This window comes from Rattus norvegicus, chromosome 8 (genome assembly GCF_021556685.1).
Source record: "Rattus norvegicus strain SHRSP/BbbUtx chromosome 8, alternate assembly SHRSP_T2T, whole genome shotgun sequence".
Lineage (NCBI taxonomy): Eukaryota > Metazoa > Chordata > Mammalia > Rodentia > Muridae > Rattus > Rattus norvegicus.
In genome coordinates, this window is record NC_141541.1 from 43,143,742 (window position 1) to 43,161,716 (window position 17,975).

Here is a 17,975-nt window from a genome sequence, read left to right on the forward strand (position 1 = left end):
CCTAGCACACCTAATGGCTTATTTTGCTCCTCCCACCCCCACCTCTATCAACACAGAACAGACGATTTTGCACATTTGAGAAAGACAACTAAACATTGCTTCTAGCTGATTTTGTTGGCTCCGGAGAGAAGAAAACTGTTTTACAAAAGGACCTATTTGTTATGGCTTAGAACGATAGCTCCCCAAAGGCTGGCTCCCAGGAGCTGTAGGGTAAGTGACTGCATCCTGAGGGCTCCTCAGTGGGTTAACTACCTTAGATGGAAAGGGATGGAGCCTCTGTCACAACCTCTTCTGACCTTTAGGGACATGTGCATGCATGTGGCTTACATGCACCATGTAGACAGAACACACATACACAGGAAATAAAAGCTTCAACAACAAAGTGTTCTCAAGCATGGAACATTGCTATCCTCCAGAGTAACTAACTATAAGTTAGATTTAGACCTAGTGTCCTTGGCCTGACACTACAAAACTATGTAAAACTCATTATGACAGGAGTCATGTTTTACTTCTTGTGTAACCTCTTAGTTTCTGATAGCTACAGAAACAATAACATTAACTCAGTCAGCTAAGGCTCAGCTGGTAAAGGAGTAAGGACCTGTAGATTTCGACATTCAGTAAAATTCAATCAGCCCCCACTTCATTCGCAATTCAGAAACAGAGTGCACTGAAATCCAGGATAGTGACCCATGCCTTCGATCCCAGCACTAGGGAGGCAGAAGCAGGCAGATCTGTGAGTTCAAGGCCAGCCTGGTCTACGGAATGAGTTCCGGGGTCACATAAGTGAGAATCTGAGGAGAAGGGAAGGGGAGGAGAAAGAAGTAAAGGGGGAGAGGGAGAGACAGACAACAGAGACATGCAGACAGATAGACAGACAGACAGAATACATTGAGGCCCAATTGTTTGCTTCTCGTTGTTTCTGTATTTTTTTAAGTGCACAGCTTCCAGGACCGCAGTTCACAAATCTGATATTGCTTTTGTTTGTTTGTTTTCCCTTCATGCCTGCACAATGAAGAATGCAGACTTTGACCTGTTTCCTTTCACTGGCTTGATCTTTTGATTGAACACCCTATGTAGCCTGGATACACAATCTTGACAAATTCTGGGTACCAGGTAGGGAAGACCACTCGTCCATGACAAAAAGAGTTTATTTGACCTCGGGCCTCTTCCCAAGTCTCTTGGTTTCACTGATCCTTGCTTCCTCCGTACATGTCAAAAGCTAAGGGAAGAAAAACGACCAATAAAGTAAGGCTGAGTAAGGATAACAGAATGTGTTGTTATTTTCACTAGTCATCTTGGAGTCAATTCAGGAGGGATGTTAGGAACCTTGAAATGGCAAGCCGATTTGATTGCCCCACAATCCTAGGCCCCTCCCGCGGACTGATCATCAGATGGCGGGGCAGGCACTGGTGTGTAGACCGCGGAACAGCTCTCCACAGTCTAGACCAGACGGAGCAATCTCTAGTCCGGACTGCGAGAAGCTACAAAACAGTCTTCCCGTTGTTGTCTAAGGGTTTAATGGTTACAGAGGTTTGATTGACAAGCATTGCTATCCAATCGAAACTGAGGACAGTACATGTCGACCAATAGAGGTCGTAAAGGAGACTGACGTGCACACCACCCACCACGCTTTGCGTTGCCTGGAGCCACAGCAAACGTCAGCTAGTAAGAAAGACGCTAGGTGCTGAAAGAGCGTCTTTGATTGGTCCACCATAAATTTTTTAAATGAATTCCGACTTGTGATTCGTCCAAAGTACACCAAAGCCTAGGTGAAGGGGACGGAGAGCGAGGGGTGAGCCCTGGTGAGGAACCTGAAAGCCAGGTGAGGAGCGGAGGCTGACCGCAGAGGTTTGGAAGGTGAGGGCGGGAGAGGCGCGGACCACCGCAGGTCATCCCGGCTGCCGGCCTGGATTACTGCTCAGATCCCAGTGTCCCCAGACGCGGTACTGGGAGCTGATGTGTGGTGCAGCCTGCAGACTGAGTCGCTGCCTGCCTAGTAAAACGGGCAGGACGGTGATGCACCCTCTTTCTACCGTCAGGTGTCACCTGGTGTTTAGGGGGGGATGGCACTTGATTTTGCCAAGACTTGCAATGATTGACCAACAAAGATGGAGGCATTAGCCTAATATCTTAAAACCCAAATGAGGTCGTAGTTTTTAAGGTAGGAAAAAAAAAAGTATAGGCGCTCAGTGCTCCAGTTTGTTGTTTTTTGAGAGAGATCTTGCTAAATATCCCAGGCTCGCCTCAAACTTGTAGTCCTCTTGCCCCAGCCTTTTGAATGCTAGGATGACCAGTGTGTACTACCACACCAGGCCATTCTAACTACTTTTGAAGGCTTGGAATAAGCAATAAAAAAAGTTGAAAAGAGAGCTGGGTATGGTGGCGCTAATCTTTAGTCCCAGCACACTGGAGGCACAGGCAGGCAAATCTTTGTGAGTTCGAGGCCATCCTAGTCTACAAACCTTTCCCCGGGACTGCAAGGGCTGTTACACAGAGAAATCCTGTCTTGAAAAAACAAAAGAAAGAAAATCAAAAAAGGTTTCTCTGGAAAGGCAGTCCTGTCAAAACACCTATCATTTTCTATTGCTTTCAAGGACTTGGTTCTGAAGCTCGAGGTACCGGTATGGTATCGTCCACCAGCAGCCTTATCTATAATCTCCATCTGCCCCAGGCAGTAAACTGTCCTCTGAAATAGGTGTTTTCTCCCTTAAGATCCTCAGCTTGTTTTTCTGTGGTGGCTTAAACCTTTAATCTCAACACTCGGGAGGCAGAGGCTGTCAGTTCTCTATGTGAGGCCAGCCTGGTCTAGCTCCAGGCAGCCAAGAGTAGGCAAAGAAACCGTGTCTCGGAAAACAAAAGCAAACAAACAAAGATCGTCAGCATGGTGGTGAGCATGATAGTTTTCATCGAGCCCTGGGTGCAGGGTTTTTTCATTTTTCCCTGGAAGTTGGGTGAAAGGGGGTGTAGCACCAACCTTAGTTGGAGGAAGAACAAAAGACATACACATTCAAAAGGGTCTGGAGAAACTTTACAGGGGACCTCACAGCCTCCCTCACAGGGAGGAAAAATAACAGAGCACCTGGCCTTGCCTTGATCTTGTCAACTGTTGCACACGGTGTTTAAATTTGCACAAATTGGGTTTTTTTCCCCCCTCCTCTAGGTTACTTTCTTCAAATGAGTTTACTCTTAAAATTGTGTTGGCTTAAGCATCAACTCTCAGAGACTATTCGGATGGTATTCTGAGTCTTAAGTAAATGGACATTTTTTGTTTTTGTTTTAGTCAAGTCTCACTAACAAATAATTTAGCTATTCCCGAGGCGTGGGGTTGTAGCCCAGATGGCACAGTCACACCTAGCATGCACAAGGACCTGAGTTCTGTCCCCATTGTGTCATAAACAGGGAGTGGTCCACACCTGCAATCTCAGGGAAGGTAGATAGATGATGGGTGATCAGAAGGTCACTGGGGCTGGAGAGATGGCTCAGCCCAGGCTTAAAACCACCTAAAACTCCAGTTTCTGGAATCTAATGCCCTCTTCTGACCTCCACAGCACTTGCCAATCATCACACGCTCATGCACGAACATCAATTAAAAAAATTTTTTTAAAGAACCCCAAGACAATTGTTTGGTTATGAAACAATGACTCTTGTTTTAGAAGGGCTTGGAGCTGTTTCTCCTGTCACTGAAAAGTTAGACTATAGGTACAACTTGATGTCACCTGAGCCTGACAGCACCCATGGGGATAGAAGTTCAGTGCTTCTTGTGTTCCCAGCCTCAGCCGTCATTTATCCCAATTTCTAGGGGATAAGAGTTTGTTCCTGTCTTCTAGGTTATTGTATGATACCCAAAACAGCACAGCTAATCCTAAGTAGACTGGCTCAGCCAGTCACCCTAGTTGTTTCTGATCTCCCTTTTGACCCTTTTCCATTTCCGTAGCTAAGGCAAGTTCTTAGCTGGAGAATTGTGGTAGTCCCCTAACTGATCATCCGTCTCCGGTCTCTGCTACCAAATCTGAGTCTTAAGTGAGGGTACACTCCGATGTGGGAGAGATTGGCTCTGCGCAAGAGCTGTGCCACTGGATCACTCTAACCCTGCCTCATGGTTATTTATTTGTTTATTCATTTTTGATAATTTTACTTTCAAACAGTCTTACCAAATTGCCCAGTTGGGCCTTGAACTTGAAATTCTTCTGTGTCAACTACTGAGGGAGTTGGGATTATAGGCCTGAAGCTGCTCTAAACTAAGCTATAAAATTCATCTTATGAAAATGATGAACTCTCATAAGTCTCAGCCTGGGAAGATGGCTCAGCAGTTAAGAGCACTAGCAGAGGACTGAGGCTCAATTCTCACACTCACACAGCAGCTCACAACTGTCTGCGGCTATAACCTCAGGGGACCTGACACCCTTGCACAGACATATACACAGGCAAAAGACCGGTGGGCGTACAATAAAAATAAACATGGGACACAACTTTAAAAGTAAGTCTCACAAATGTTTAAGAACTAGAGGCTATCGAAATCTCTATTTTGGGGTGTCTGCCAGCCAGATTAATAAATATTAGCATTCTGCTCATGGTTTTTAATCTTAAAGAAACGAAGCATCAGAAATTGTTAAAATCCCTTCTATCCTCTTTGCTGGTCCCATCCTGTTTTCGTCCTCCCTCCCGGAGACTCTTCCCAGAATCACTGTGTTCAATCTACACTCATTTTTCTTTTGTTGTTGTTTATTATGCGTGTTCCGGGGTTGGTGCACTTACATGTGTGTGCATGTGGGAGGACATGTGTGTGTGTGTGTGTGTGTGATCCTCAGGAACTCTTGTCTACTATGTTTGAGACAGGGTCTCAGTGATCTAGAGTTTAACTAGGGAGGAGTAGCTGCCCAGTCAACTCCCAGGATCCTCCCATCTCTACCTCTCCAGCACTGGAGTTAAAAGTACTTTTCACATGGGTTCAGTAATCTAATTCTTCCCACTTCCAGGGCAAGCACTTTATTGACTGAACCATTTCCCCAGCCCAGTACCCATACCATTATACTTTTGATGTATAGATAATATATTTATATGCATATGTGTATGTATGTATGTATGTGTGTGTGTGTGTGTGTGTGTGTATGTATGTATATAATTGAAGATAACTTCTTTTAAGTTCAAAATGTAAATCAAATACTTTGGATTTCAGTTTATGGCTTACTTTTATTTACCTTTCCCCACTTCAAGCTATGTTTTATTTTTTTAATTACTTAAAAAAGCTCCACGTTTATTTTGCTTTCTGACTCCATGCCTTCAGCCCGGTTCACAAGTTTTCTGCTCCTCAATAAGAAAGGCAGCTTGATGCTGTCACAGACACACTCGGCACACATGGAACCACCATAGGCCCTGCTGCCCTGCTTCTTTGTCTTAGACAATCTCATAAGGACATCGTGTCTTCCAGCAGGAACCCCTGGGAGTCTGCCTGGTCTCACACTACATGTAGATTTAGGTATTCTCCCAACCTTCTTGATATAACGGTAACCATCCTGTTGCCAGGGGCTTAGAGGCAGCCTAGTTTTCTTAGAGGCTGCATTGTAGGAAAGCCTACAACAGCATGGCAGACACTGGGCCATACCAAGTATCTCTAGACCCTGTCCCTAGAAGAGGAAAAAGAAAAGGCGGCTGTTTATTTGCTCCCGTGCTTTTGTATGTGTATATTTGTGTCTGTGTTTGTTTAAGATGGGCCCTCGCTGGTCTGGATCTAGAGATGTGTCTCCCTCAGACGCCCACTACAGACACCGGCCACTGTTCCTGGCTTGCAACCTGCTTTCATCCCTCAGCACTGCTTGTGGTTTATATCCGCGTGTCGATGTATGTAGATCAGGTCCATTCGTTTGAAGTGTTCATAGTGAGAATATAATAAATCCACTGGATAGGTTGTAGCATTTACCTCCTCTCTGCTATGGAAATGACAATGACTTCCCTCGTGTGTGTCTCTGTAGATGAGAGTTTCTAGAACTTTTTTTTCAAGGGCGGTGCATGCCGCTAAGGGACATTTGAGGCCAACTTGAGCTATCACCGTGGTTGGAATATGCCAGAGAGATCAGACTGTTGGACGCTGTGGAATGTTCGGGCAGCCCTCAGACGAAGAGTCACCTTGCACCTTGTGCAACTTTCCAATGCCCTCTATGATATTCATTTAATAATTATCTGGGCCTAGAACCTAACTCCCATTTTTCGTGTTAACATAATGTATTTTTTGGCACAGTTCAGTGAAGTGTAATTTCCAGGAATGTAATTCAAGGGAAAATTATACTGATCTGTGGTTTGGAACTTGTTCCCCGGTCTAGAAAAAAATCATCTAACCGAAGGCGGCACAGCTCGTGGTATTTGAGTTGCCAGCACAACACACCTGCATGGTCTGCATGTGGGGCTCTCGCTCGCTAAGTTTAGGCGAGCATCTGACTACTGTACTTCATTATGTATTCTAGTGTAGTCAGCCCGAACGCTCATACATTCGAACATATGCTGTTTCATTATGAATTACTTCCACTAAAAATCGACTTCTGTACAAGCTACGGGGTAGAGGTCGAGCTTTATTGTTTCCTGGCTAGATATTCATCTGCGTTACCACCACTGTGAAGCCCTCTTCACACTGGGCCACGAAGCCAGCCACTTCCTAGGGAGTATGAAGTCCTCACAAATGCCCAGATCTGCGTCTGGGCTTTCAGTTCCGTGCGATTGGTCCATGTGTCTTTGTCCCACTGTCACACTGTTTTAATTACCTTGGTTTCATAACGTGTCTGTGGCAGTTGGCGACAAGAAAAGCACATTGCCGTTCCTAGTTCTCAGAGTGGTGTTGGCTATTCTTGGCTCTTTACTCTCCTGTGTGAATTTAGGATTCCTTACAAAAAAAGAAGTATTTTTAGATTTTGGTTAGAATTGCACTGAGTTTTCACGTTAAGAAAAATTGAGATCTTTTCATCAAACCATCTCATCTGAAAGCATGAGTTATTTCTCTATACAGCCTGCTTCATTCCACTATCCAGGTACTTTTCAAAAGCCTTTGCATAAAGTTGCATAATTTTGGCTGCAAAAATCTTACAAATATGTTTTGTACTTAATCATATTTACACATGTGTACATATACATGCCTATTTTTGCTATGCGAGTTTGAACTCTATTTAGATACTTAGAAGGTAGTGAAGACAATACCACCTCAACTATCACCTAGCTGTAAGACACAGCTCATGACCACCCGTTTCACATCAACACCCTCATTTTGTCCCCCACAACCCCTAAATGACACGAAATGCCCAGGTACCACATTCTGTTGTCTGTCGTGTGTCGTATGTGACTATATAGATTCATGTGTCATAAAGAATCAGTACTTTTTTTTTTTTTTTTTTTTTGGTTCTTTTTTTCGGAGCTGGGGACCGAACCCAGGGCCTTGCACTTCCTAGGTAAGCGCTCTACCACTGAGCTAAATCCCCAGCCCCGAATCACTACTTTTTTTTTTCCAAAGATTTATTTTATGCATGTGAGTACACTGTAGCTGTCTGAGACACACCAGAAGAGGGCATCGGATCCCATTACAGATGGTTGTGAGCCACCCTGTGGTTGCTGGGAATTGAACTCAGGACCTCTGGAAGAGCAGTCAGTGCTCTTAACCGCTGAGCCATCTCTCCAGCCCCTAAATCACTATATTTTAAAAAGTGCATTCCACTTTTAAAAAAAAGGTAACTTTTTATTTTATCTTATTAACTGTCCAGTGACCATTGAGTCCTCTCAGAAAAGTAACACATACAGAAACAACCCCCCCAGGTGTATAGCTAGATACAGATTACCAAAGTTACAAAGTCAGGAAACCAACACCCAGATCAAAGAACAGTTTTATCATCCATGCCCCATCCCATCACTCGAGGTAAACAGACCTCAGCAGTGCCCTGGAGCGGTTGGCCCTGTTTCCGAACATTATATAATCGGAGTCTACAGTGAACTTTTCACTCTGCCCTTCGCCTGATGCTTGTGAAATTCACCCACACTGTTGGGTGCAGCCCTGTGTGTGACGGACTGTGTGCATTAGGCTCTTCATCCCTGTGGACTGTCTGCCATCCTCATCCCTATAGACTGTCTGCCATCCTCATCCCTGTAGACTGTCTGCCATCCTCATCCCTATAGACTGTCTGCCATCTTCATCCCTATAGACTGTCTGCCATCCTCATCCCTATAGACTGTCTGCCATCCTCATCCCTATAGACTGACTGCCATCTTTATCCCTATAGACTGCCATCTTCATCCTATAGACTGTCTGCCATCTTCATCCCTATAGACTGACTGCCATCTTCATCCTATAGACTGACTGCCATCCTCATCCCTATAGACTGACTGCCATCCTCATCCCTATAGACTGACTGCCATCCTCATCCCTATAGACTGTCTGCCATCCTCATCCCTATAGACTGACTGCCATCTTCATCCCTATAGACTGTCTGCCATCTTCATCCCTATAGACTGACTGCCATCTTCATCCTATAGACTGACTGCCATCTTCATCCCTGTGGACTGACTGCTATCATCCTTTGGCCATCCTGGTAGACATATAGAGATCCTTCGATTGGTTTTTATTTGCATTTTTCTGGTGGCTAGTGAGGTAAGGATTTACATGTATTGGCCATTCTGCTGTTCTCTGTGTGAAATTGGTTCTCTTGTTTCCCTCTGATTTCTGAAATAACAGTAAAATCCATTAACTTGTGTGTGCCATTTGTTGTAGTGCTCTTGTCTGTTTGACTGTACGTTTAGAGGTTTTGTGGTTAGGTTCATGTGTCCTCCAGGTTATATCTCTTGACTAAATTGTTTCTCTCAAACCTGTTCTTATGGACACTTTCAAATCTTTACGTATGCTTTTTTTTTTTTTTTTTTTTTTTTTGTTACAAATACTGTTCCACTAACTTTTATGTTGTTTCACCCTGTGGTGGCAAAGCATACAAGATGGCGTTCCCCACCCTGGCCAATTGCACTGTGCAGTTTACTGTGTGGTGTTTGCCTGACTGTGAATCAGAGCTCCAGGACTTTAGTCCTGCAAGGCTGGAGCTCTGTGTATATTGGGTGTCCTTGCCTCCTTTCCCTGCCGTGGCTCTCCTAGTGTCTGCCTCGTGTATCTTTCTCAAATTCAGTGTTTTCACCCTCTCGTTTGCCATTTCTCTCGCTTTTATAAAGAGCTACTTTGAATTTTTTAAAAAATTCAGGATGAGAATCTCTCAATGGTCAACTCTGGGGTACTCCTTACACTGACTGTGATCATCGTTGTGTCGTATAAAATTGAAAATTTCTCACTCTGCGTGGCACAGAGGATCTCACCCACAGCCTCGTTTGTGGGAGGCCACTGCTCCGCCATTGATCCCAACCTCCCAGCCTATTTCATATTTATTCTTTAAAAATTGTGTGTATGTTTATGTGGGTGTGTTCATGCGTGTGTTCAAGTGTCCCTGTGTGCATAGTAGTTCTTGTTACTATTATGCAAGTGTTTGGTAGAGGCCAGAGGTCAAGGCCAGGTGTCTTCTTTGGTTGTGTCTCCATCTTATTTTTCAGTCAGGATTTCCCACAGTGGTCAGGCTAGACTGACCACCAGTGAGCTCCAGGACTCTCCTTAACCCACTCCCCAGTGCTGAGAGTACCATGGTCACTACTGCTTTTCTGTGACTGCCAGAGATTGGAACTTGGGGCCTCTTGCGTATGCAGTAGACACCTTACCAACTTAGCCACCTCCCTGGTCCCCACAGATTTATTCTTGAAGGAACTTTGCATGCCTACTGAGTGGTACCCCAACAGCGACTTTACTTTAGCCTCTTGGGGATCCTGTAGGTTTTTCACTTTTAGTGTGGTTTATATTAGGGATCTCATGAGCTGAGGCACAACATGGAGAACCTTCTTAGGCCTCCATCTCCAGTCAGAACCACTGTGGACTTTGAGCCCAGTTCCTGCTTACCCATCAGGCTTTGGGGGTACATTAAACTAAGAGCGCTTTAGAATGTTACCTTTTTACACCTCCGGTTTTTAAGATTCCATTTTGTTAGACACTTCTGCTGTTAGCCCCATTAACCAACAGTTCCCATCATCTGTCTACAGTGTGCCACTGTGGTCTTACCTCCCCTTCACTTGAATTTTGTAGACTGGTCAGCATGGCTTCATTTATTCACCAGCAAATATTTGTTTTACATAATCTTGATGCTGAGAACTGGGGAGAGCAGGGTGGGCAAAACAGTTTCTGTCCTCGGGAGGTTTTTTTTTTTTTTTAATCTTAATAAGAGGTAGAAAATGAACTTGTAAACAAATGGATAGGAGAGCTAACCGTGGAGGCTAAGGATCTGTAATAGGGCATTTGCCTGTCATGCAACATTAACTACAGTGAAGAGTTCTCTGAAAGACACAGAGAGACTCTTTTGGAGAGTTATTTTAGATGGCAAGTCAGAGAAGGGCTGTCTGAGGATGACCCTCCTCCAATGAAGCCACATTATGAGGAGAGGCCACACAAATAACCAACTAGCGGGTGCCTGCCTTGCTGGGGGCTGACAGTCGAATCCTACCTCTGGAAACGTCAAGTACAGAGATGTGAAGACAGGAAAGTACTCACCGTGCTGCAGTTACTAACATGATGTCCTCGGGGCTCTAATGAGGGCAGAGTGCTCTGTTGGGAGGACAGAGGCAAGTGGGAACTCCCTCTACTCTGCCATCCTGTTACACCAATTCCTCCCCAGTGTGCAAGTGCCTTAAGTCCCCTTAACCTTCTCCCTGTCTCAGCTCTGCCATTCTGCCTCTCTGATTCCTTCCCAAGTGTGCAAGTGCTGATACCCCCTTAACCTTCTCCCTGTCTCAGCTTTCAATATGTGTTGCTCTTGCTGCAAATAAGAACGTAATACAGATAGGCGTTTGCATCTCGATGTTCTCTGGTAGACTGTAAGCTTTGCTGGAATGTGTGTCTTATTTCTCTTTGTCATCCCTAAGGAGGAGCACAGTGCTTTCCATGGTGGGCACAGCACAATGTTGACTGAATAAACTTTCTTCCCTTCCCTTCCCTTCCCTCCCCTCCCCTCCCCTCCCTTCCCTTCCCTTCCCTTCCCTTCTTCCCTGTTCATGCTTAGAGTCTCTTTCCCAACAAACTTACAACAAAAGACCTCAGTCTATTTCCATTGTGTTTAAATCAGCCAAAGAAACCCAGAAACCCGAGGAAGAAGCTGTTTTCCTAAGATCTGTCTCTGACACTAAAAAAGAAACTCAGGAACGTGCTCTAGAATGGCATTGCCTCATTAGTGGAGAGAATGGTACCCCGCCCACCCCCAGGATAGCCTGACTTTCAGCATCTGTGGTGATCTATTTGGCAAAAGGATCTTTGATGTGGGTTTAGACCTTACATCTGGTGATAATAGGTAGACAGAAGACAGAGAAGGGAAATGTCACGTGGAGATGACAGTTCCTGTAGGTGCAAGCAAGGGAGTGCCTGGGGTCACCAGAAACTAGAGGAGCCAAGGAAGCATCCTCCCTTAGATCCTGTAGGGGATGCGTGGCCCCTTGGACACCTCTGTTTCAGACCCATGGTGTTAAGGGCTGAAAGAAGGAATTCCTGTTGTGAGCCACAACTAGGAAACCAACACTAACTTGCCTCTTGTATAGCTCAGATGCAATACCTTTCTGATTGCCGAGACTAAACAAGCCAGTATAGAGCGCTTAGCCTATCGTAGGAACCCAAAGGGGTGATGTCTGTTCTAGGGACTGGGTGTTTCCTTCCTTCTGTGAATGAGAACTTGACAGCAGAGTGGAAGTTTCTGTCTTGTGATTGCCTGCTGAGTCTAAGTTTAACTGAAGCCTTGGCTTTCTGTAGCCTTTGAAGAAGACTTGGTTAAGTTTTGTGGAAGAAAAAGAGCTCAGATTTCTAATGTGGGCTCCAGAAATCAAAGTGGAGCCGAAGAGCCTGAATTTGAAATGACAATAGGCAGAGTAGAAAGCAGCCTCCATCCAACACCCCTCCCCCAATCCCCACCCCTATTCACACATAAAGAGAGCTCTGGGTTCTGCATTCCCAGTTTTCATTAAGGGGCTCTGGGGCTGGACATCCCTGAAAATTAAAGACCATGAGTGAGCCTCCTGACATAGTGGTCACCAAGACTCCTCACACCGAGTCCAGGCTTTCTGCGATGTCTGAACAGTAGGCACACACAGGAGGGGAGGGGGGCAACCAGAGGCTAATGCTGCTCTCTGTCCCCTAGGATGGCTGGCATGGTGCTGGGAGTGGGTGCTGGCGTGTTCCTCCTCGCTCTGCTCTGGGTGTTGGTGCTGCTGCTGTGTGTGCTGTTATGCAGAGCCTCTGGGATAGCTAGGTAAGGCATTCTTTCCAGCCGGGAGTCCTAGGTAAAAGCAATTAGAGGTAAAAATCGCTGACGCTCATTAAACATTTAGAATTCAGAAGATCATTTTTGTAATTACTGGCAGTTTGAACGAGTTGCATTTTAACCTCTTATCATAAGCACTAACTGTGTTATTTATGCTCTGAGGCAGAGGTGGGAGGGCAACGGAAGCGTGTTCTTCAGTTCTCACTGTGGAGGAGATGGATGGTGGGAGGGAGGCAGAGATGACGAGAAAATCTACTTTGGCTGCTCTTGAGTTCCTTGGGAGTTGTAGGCAGAAGTTTTGTCTAATTGTTCAGATTTATGGCACATGCTTGGTCCAATCCTTAAGACTTTACCATGGGCCCACAGACACTGAAGTTTACAGTGAGACGGCCTGGCCCTCAGTACCAAGCTATAACCTAATCCTGGAGACACTTGAGATACACAATGTCAGGGTTATGAACAGTAATAAACAGACAGCTGCAGTATTTGCCGAAGTGTTCTGGTCTGAAAGAACAAAGGTGTGTGGGAATGGGAGGGATGTGTATGCTATACGCATGAATGGACACTTTGTGCAGAAAACGATGAATTCCCATTGTTAGGAATTGGGAGTTACCGGGAATAAATAGGAAGATACCCAGCTGGTACCTGTCCTGGGAAGCAAGGCTTCGGGGTGGAGGACTTTGTGGTCCTTCAGGGACAAGCCAGCACAGGCCTGTGACCCCAGCACAGGCCTACCGGTTAGAAGTAGACAGTCCACAGTGCTTCTGATACTCAGGTCTCTTTGCTCCCAGGTTCTCCATCATCTTCGTCTTCCTGGGTGCTCTGATCATCACCACAGTTCTATTGCTTTTCCCTCGAGCCAGTGAATTCCCGGCCCCACAAGGTGAAATGAAGGTAAAGCTACTGGGTTTCATTTTGCTCCTAATCTCAGCCCCTCCACCCTGCCCTGAGAGCTGTTCAAGCAGTGAGTCGCCAAAGGAGCTGCAGGGCTCCTGTCCCTTTACCCTGCAAAAGGGTCTTAAGGATCTCACCCGCAGCAGCAGCACCACCGGGCAGCGATTTATCTGGTGTGACGTCATTTGCCACTTGCATCAAGTTGAATGACAGTGTAGAAAGCCACTCCTTACTTATAGACAGGAAGAGAAGAGAGTTAGGAACCAGGAACTGGCTGGCGTAGGCTGTAAGTGCCGTGTTCCCCACTCCTGGTAGCATTGGTTCAGAGTCTCAGGTCCTGGTCTAAATGGGTGTACTGCTCTCGGGGTGCTTTTCCATCCTGAGGGACTTTTTCCACTGTTGTGTTAAGAGAGTCATTTCCATCAAGAACAGTAGGTAAGAGGAGCCTTTCTATGGGAAGCAGAAGGTGAATTACAGATGCGCTCTATACCAATGAGTGTCATATTCATCCCCTAGACCACATCTGCCAGCCCCTACTTTTGTAAATAGATTTGCACCACCCCTGCCACTGTCCCATTTCTGAGACCTCACCTGTTCTGGTTCATTCCTGACTTGAGGCTGGTTCTACCGTGTGTGGCTGCTCTCAGACCCATAGGCTCTTGCTAAGGGTACTGACCTGTCTGTCCCATGACATCTTCTTGTGGTATTCTGATTTCCTCCCAATAGCTATTTTAATTTAGGAGTAGAAGCCATGCTAGTAGTTAACATTCTTAAAGGATTACTGTATTCAGAGACCTGTGCTAAACACCTTGTTTACATTGTCTCTTTGAAACCACTTGGCAACCCTAAGTTAGGTACTCTTGTTTTCCGGGTAAGAGGGTCAGGTGACCTGCTCAAATCCACACTCCAGGAAGAGCAGAGCAAGGATTTAAGCTGGGCTCTGTCCTCAGAATCTTCAAGTGTGCCGGGCAGTGGCGCACGCCTTTAATCCCAGCGTGTGGCAGGCAGAGGCAAGTGGATGTCTGAGTTTGAGGGAAGCTTGGTCTACAGAGTGACTTCCCGGACGGACAGAGCTGCACAGAGAAACCCTGTCTCAAAAAACATACTCCATCACCCCCCCCCAAAATCTTCACACTTGTTGGAACTCAATAGAATATCAAAGACCATTCTCCAAATCTGACAGATTGTCAATCTGACATAGTCCATAAAATTACATAATATTTTGAAGTAAAATGAACACACACTTCCAGCTCTACCTGAGACTAATGACGGCGAGAAGAAGGAAATTAGCTCTGGAAACTCTAAGGGAAATTATGCTTACCACACAGATTCCAGGAGTCATTCCCTTGGGTGTCAGGCTCTTCTCTGCAAATGGCCTACCCCAGTTTCTTTGTTTTTAGGAGAAGAGAGTGATACACGCTACCATGTTTGTAATTATTGCAGGTGTGACTAGTAGAAAAGGCACATTTTCAAATCAAACCCTCTCCTCCGTCATATGAGTTTCGGACCCAGGAGACAACCAGGATTGAGCAAAACATGTTTGTCAGCATGGCCAGCAGAATTGGAGCTTTCGTTCTTAGGTTCTGAGAGCCTGCCCCTGCAGGAGCCTGGCTCAATACTGTATCAATAATACATGGCCTGGGCCTTCTGCACCCAAGGCCTGCTAATTGGCTAATTAAAAAGTGAAACAGTCAAGCGAGCAAACATGTAGCCCGCGAGAGACTTGTTCAGTACCAGAGCCAAGGTCAAAGTTATGTTAAAGCTGTTTTATCAACCTGACCTTGGTTGTAAGTTGACTGTTGGGGTAGTCTCTGGAGCAGCCGGGGTGGCCGCAGTCGTCTTCTTGATGTCTTCGGATCTCACCCATACCTCTGCTAAGATTGTTCAGGGGCTTTGTGCATCAACACTGTATTAGCTTTCTGTTGCTGCTGTAACAAATTTCTGCCAGCATAATGGTTCCTACGGTACGTAAATTTGTTATTTGTGGGTTAGCAGCCCATCACCAGTCTCCCTGATCTTTCCAGCGGTTCTGGAAGAATGCTCACTTGCTGACTTCTTCCAGCTTTGAAGGCTGCTCCTAGTGCCTGGCTCATGGCTTCCGTCTGTGGCCATCTGCAGAGCCAGCAGTGTGTCACCTCTCTGACTGTATCCATCTCACGTCTCCTTTCCCGAACGTATTTTCTGCTTCTTTCATTCTGTTTTGTTTCTTGAGACAAAGCCTTACCGTGTAGCCTTGGCTGGTCTGAAATGCAGTGGAGATCCGCCCACCTCTGCCTCCAGCATGCCTTTATCTTTTAAAAACTCTGTTAACATTGGGCCTCCCTGGATTGGATAATCCAAGCTAATCTGCCGACTTTCAGGTCATAGCCTTAACTCCACTTGGTCGTGCAATCCATGCATTCACAGGCTCAAGGCCTTAGGGTCTCTGGGCTGTTATTTAGGCTGTGACCATTACTGTCAGGCATTTGGGAATCTCTCCAGGAAGTGGGTTCTCATGGCTTCTGTGAAGTAAGTTAGGCACTCATTTGGCTTATGATACCTGCTTTCCCTGCCCATTTCAGCACCACTGCTTAGCTTTGGGGAGAATAGAGCTCTGTTCCTTACAAGTGGACGGCAGACATCTGGGCAGAGCCAATAGCAGATACAGGTTTTTGTCAACAAAGACCGGTAAAATTGGGGCTTCCCATATGACTGGTTACTAGGCAACCAACTGTATGATGGGGCAAGTTCCATACCCTTTTAGTGCTTTAATATCTTAGATAAGTGGCCACTTTCCCTCCCTCCCTTGCAATTAGGGTTCAGAACTCTTCTGATGAAAGCTTCAGAGTCAGCTTGTTCTGAACACTACTCTTCCCCCTAAATTGAGCCATTGGTTTCCTGTACCTTATTATTATTACTAGTTGTGGTTGCTCTTCCTCCTCCTCCTCCTCCTCCGCTACTGCCTTCACCCCCCCGCCCCCCTACACTCCTCCTCCTCCTTTCCTGTGAAAAACTCTCATTTTCTTCGCAGGAAGCTGAGTTTTCTTATCCAAAGGCAGAGGGAACCCAGGGCAGGATACGACTTGAAGTTACAAAGAAACACCCAGCACAGCCATCCGATTTCTGGTTCCCACAGGCCGGGCACCGGCATGGCAGAGGTTCCATTTTGATATTTTCTCTTTCTAGATTGTGGATGCCTTTTTCATCGGCCGCTATGTCCTGCTGGCTTTTCTCAGTGCTGTCTTTCTTGGAGGCCTCTTCCTGCTTCTTACTCATCATGTGCTGGAGCCAATCTATGCCAAGCCACTGAGGTCCTGCTGAGCGTGGTAACGGAAGCACGGGACATGTTGGCATCATGGATGATAAGCACAAAGGCACTCTCCGGAGCCTCGGCCACCTTCATGTCTTCAGACTAGAGGAATAACCATTTGTTGCTAAGGCAGTCCTCCTGAGCCTTGGCCTTCAGAAACTCAGTAGCAAAGCAGAGTCCATGGATGTAAATTGTCACCATCAAGACAGGCACAACTGTCTTCTCAGAACCCACACTCAGGATTTCTGTCTGTTTTGAATGAATAGCAGTGACAGTGATCCGCCTTGGGTAAATGTTCAGTCAAGCTGTGAGTAGTGGACTTGGGGGAAAGGAGTTTTGGGCTCTGTTGTCCAACAGAAGAAGCCGGTCCTTTTTAATAACGTATAAATAAAGTTCTCAGTTGAGTATTTGGAACCGTTTGGAAGAGAAAGGCACTCAAACATGAAATTGCTTTAATGAGATAGTATGGAAGACGTATGAGACATCGTTTGTTGACCATTCCTTATGTGCAGTCCCACTGAGCTCTGTAAAGACAGTGTGTGGCACTGCCTGAGTTCCAACAACGCAATAAACAAACTCATGGCTACAGCTTTTGGGTATCTACATTTGAAGTTTGCTCAGAGATTAGAAGGGAGGTACGGAAATGTTAGATGTCTTCCTGCCATGTATTTTGGGTCTTTTTCTCCCAAATTTGGTGGCCTTCGGATGCTTTAAGTGTTTAGTATTGTGTATGTGTCCACTTTGGGCTTTGGCCCTTTCTAGTTTCTTTCTTTGGCAGTATTATACATTGAACCCATGGCCTCATACAAGTACACTACTATCCTATCCCTCTACTTACAATTTTTGTCTTGAAAAAAAATTGCACTGTTTCCCAGGCTGGCTTTGAACTTGTCACCCTGCCATAGTTTCCCAATTAGCTGGGGTTTTAGGCCTGAATCATCAGGCCTGGGTCTTCTTATCTCTTGGTCAGTTGCTTAGTTGGTTGATTCCAAGGTCTCACTTGGGGCCTAGAGCTGGCTTGAACGCTGGCTCCTTCTGCCTCAGCCTTCTTGGGTACTAGAATTGCAGATGTGTCCCCACCCCCCCCCAATATCCCTGCCTCTGTGTTTTCATCTTGAAAACTCTTTCTCCAAAATTATTAAGGAATGTATATTCTCAGCTTATAGGATGACGTCACATTTGTCTAACTCCCAAGATCAATAAAATTTGTCAATAAATGGAGTGGAGGGCCCAGTCTGCTTCTGCTTTGAAAGTGCCACCCTGCCTCTCCAAAGCTATGTGAAGAGGAGTCGTCTAGTCTGAGAGCGGGGAGAACAAGGGGGAAAGGTGGCAGTGCCAGCCAGATGCCTGGGCTGTAGCAGTTCCTTTGAGACTGAAGTTTTAGAACAATGTATTACTACTGCTCTTATTTTTAAGTAGAAAAATCCTGAAGTTTAAGG

General features: G+C 45.8%; 1 protein-coding gene across 2 annotated transcripts; it reads left to right on the forward strand.

Moving 5' to 3' along the window:
* The first annotated feature begins 1,775 nt into the window (after positions 1-1,775).
* Tmem218 (transmembrane protein 218) lies at positions 1,776-17,757 on the forward strand. Of its 2 annotated transcripts, none has more exons than NM_001008325.1 (4): positions 1,776-1,822; positions 12,231-12,341; positions 13,145-13,247; positions 16,413-17,124. In NM_001008325.1, the coding sequence occupies exons 2-4, from the start codon at positions 12,232-12,234 to the stop codon at positions 16,545-16,547; spliced, it is 348 nt and encodes a 115-aa protein (NP_001008326.1). In that variant the 5' UTR covers positions 1,776-1,822; position 12,231; the 3' UTR covers positions 16,548-17,124. The 2 variants fall into 2 exon arrangements, with proteins under 2 accessions (NP_001008326.1, XP_087416992.1); XM_087560866.1 differs by having other exon boundaries at positions 1,788-1,857; positions 16,413-17,757.
* The last annotated feature ends 218 nt before the right edge of the window (positions 17,758-17,975 follow it).

What these genes read in the sequence shown, in the direction of transcription:
- Tmem218 (NM_001008325.1), top strand. Translation starts at nt 12,232, where the DNA reads ATGGCTGGCATGGTGCTGGGAGTGGGTGCTGGCGTGTTCCTCCTCGCT. An exon ending in AGAGCCTCTGGGATAGCTAG is followed by an intron (nt 12,342 to 13,144) that starts GTAAGGCATTCT and finishes CTTTGCTCCCAG; the next exon opens with GTTCTCCATCATCTTCGTCT. An exon ending in CCCCACAAGGTGAAATGAAG is followed by an intron (nt 13,248 to 16,412) that starts GTAAAGCTACTG and finishes TTCTCTTTCTAG; the next exon opens with ATTGTGGATGCCTTTTTCAT.